This window comes from Acyrthosiphon pisum, unplaced genomic scaffold (genome assembly GCF_005508785.2).
Source record: "Acyrthosiphon pisum isolate AL4f unplaced genomic scaffold, pea_aphid_22Mar2018_4r6ur Scaffold_21139;HRSCAF=23133, whole genome shotgun sequence".
NCBI lineage: Eukaryota > Metazoa > Arthropoda > Insecta > Hemiptera > Aphididae > Acyrthosiphon > Acyrthosiphon pisum.
This window is the reverse complement of record NW_021770573.1, coordinates 1,250-3,597: the sequence shown is the minus strand read 5'-3', so window position 1 is coordinate 3,597 and position 2,348 is coordinate 1,250. Positions and strand designations below refer to the sequence as shown.

Genomic DNA, 2,348 nt, shown 5'->3' with positions numbered 1-2,348 from the left:
AGTTAAATACTGTATAGTAAAAAAGGGTAGAATCATTTTTTTCCTACTATTGATGTACTACCTAATAAATAATACTAATAATTACGTTACACACTGCAGTACACACTGCAGACTATTTGCAGCTACGTCTTGTCGTACGAGAAAACATAATTTCCGACAACTATTACGATTTACGACAATGATTACGTCTATTTGGTAGACGGTGCGGAAGGAAGCGGTACCCGCATTGAGCCACACGCACACTAATATTCATTTACGACTAACACTTAGATCCCGGGCGCCGACGAAAAGATTGGAAATTGCCTAAATCTTGCTCCTTAAATATATGGTATAAGCGAGGCACCTTAATTTATTATAATAGTTCGCCGTCCGAGCCGGGCGTATTCATTATCTGGATGATGATTTATGATAACAGATAAGAAAAATAATTGATAACCTAACGATAGCCGGTCGGTTAGTCGCATAGACCTGTTGTGGGCCCACGGTATAGAATACCATCTTCTATACCGTGGTGGGCCACCGGCCTCACCACATTGCTCTCACCCCTCCGGTCTCGTTTCCCAACGTTGGCAACACCACTCGGCACCTCCGCGGCGTTCGCGCCTTCGAAGTGTCGGGCGGCTGATACGGTTAGCAGTCGTATATTATCCGCACGGTTTAAGATAGTACTATCTTAAACCGTGATTATCCGTAATCCGCCACGACGGAAATAGTGATAAGAAATAATATTATGTTCTTGACGTGCTGTCTACGAAGTTCGTATTCAATAATATTAATTCTATAGACCACAGAATAATTTAACACGGCTTTAAATACGTATAATACTAACTGAAGTTAACTACAAAACAAAATAGGTAAGTTCATACATAATATGAATATGCGTATTATACCGAGTCAAATATTTCATAATGTTTTTAGGTACCTACTCGTGTATAGTATGCTATCGCACCGTACGTCTGTAAAAGAAATGGATTCTGTATAACAAGTTATGCCACGGATAAGTGGCCAAAAGTAAGTTCTGAAATCCAACGGATGTAAACCTAAAATATATATAAACAGCTGTCATACTCGTAGTTTATTTGAAGTCCTACAAAACTTACGCAGGTACCTACGACGTTTTAGTCATTTTAACTGATATCAAAATAAATAATAATAACGAGTTTTATGTTTTTAGAGAAGAAGTGTTATGTGATATTAAGTTAGAAACGGATAACGGTGTATTAGTTTGTGCACATAAAGAAGTTTTAGTAACAGCTAGTCCATATTTCCGTGCAATGTTTACCAGTTTCGCCGAAGGGGATAAAGGTGTTGTAAATTTAAGAGAGTTAGACTGCAACTGTTGGTGGATTATATTTATACTGGTGAAATTATGGTCACTGTACAAGACGTAATGGGTAGGTATATAATATAATTATTTAATTTTTGATAGCCATAGCCTATGTGCCAAATACAATTATGAAGTGATAGAACTGCAATACAATATACATTTTTATGTGGTGTTTACGGTGTACTTACCATAGGTATAGTGACCAGACGTACTTATTTTATAAGGAGAGTACTGTTTTTTGGTAACATGTCCTACTGTCCTAAATAAATGGTCGAAGTACGCTTAAATGTACTTATTTTTAATAATTTAATAATTCCAAATGGAAAAAAATTATGTAAATTCAAATTTAAGGGATTTAAAAAAATTCTGTTATGAAAAAAAAAGTTATAATACTGTGATATAGTCTATATCATTAAATGTTGTTTCCTATTAAGTTAAATGTTTGAGTTAAAATATTTTAAAAGTTCTAAAGTTGTTTTTTTATTAAGTATTTATTATTATAAGTTTTGTTTTTCATGAAAGTTACATGAGTTTAGTTATAAAAAAACACATATTTTATTTTTCACTCTTAGTAAAATTAAAAATCTGTGATGCATATTTATGTTTAAAAATAAATAAATGAGATTAATTTGATTATTATTTATTATTATGTACTGTTTTTTCTTTTTTAATATCTGGTCACCATAACCATAGGTCATATAAATTTAAAAAAGAAAAATGTGGGCTAGAGTGCACTGGTTTAAATCTACTAAAAAAAATTGTAATGATGTAAACGATACTAAATTATTTAGTAGTACTTCATGTATCTAATAAAAGAACACTCTGAAAGATGAAAATGCCAATCAATTTCTACAAAACTATTTTAAAAGATTTGTTTTTTATGGTTTCTTCCAAATCTACCAAAATTTAAAAAAAATTGAACGCAGTTTTGAACTGTCATATTTTATTCATATTTATGCTTTAAAAAACTATCTAGTAAAATTTGTAAAAGTTGCAAATGTGGCAATTAGGTATAATGAAA

At 32.0% G+C, this 2,348-nt stretch overlaps 1 protein-coding gene across 1 annotated transcript; it reads left to right on the top strand.

The window, feature by feature from the left end:
• Positions 1 to 733: 733 nt before the first annotated feature.
• On the top strand, positions 734 to 1,391 carry LOC107883495 (ring canal kelch protein-like). Its single transcript, XM_016803628.2, has 3 exons — positions 734 to 854; positions 919 to 1,011; positions 1,175 to 1,391. Exons 2-3 carry the CDS (start codon positions 989 to 991, stop codon positions 1,389 to 1,391), a joined length of 240 nt encoding a protein of 79 aa, XP_016659117.1. The 5' UTR covers positions 734 to 854; positions 919 to 988.
• Positions 1,392 to 2,348: the final 957 nt, after the last annotated feature.

Coding starts and splice junctions, on each gene's coding strand:
- LOC107883495 (XM_016803628.2), top strand. CDS start 989: ATGCCACGGATAAGTGGCCAAAA. Junction 1,012..1,174: donor CCACGGATAAGTGGCCAAAA/GTAAGTTCTGAA, acceptor TTATGTTTTTAG/AGAAGAAGTGTTATGTGATA.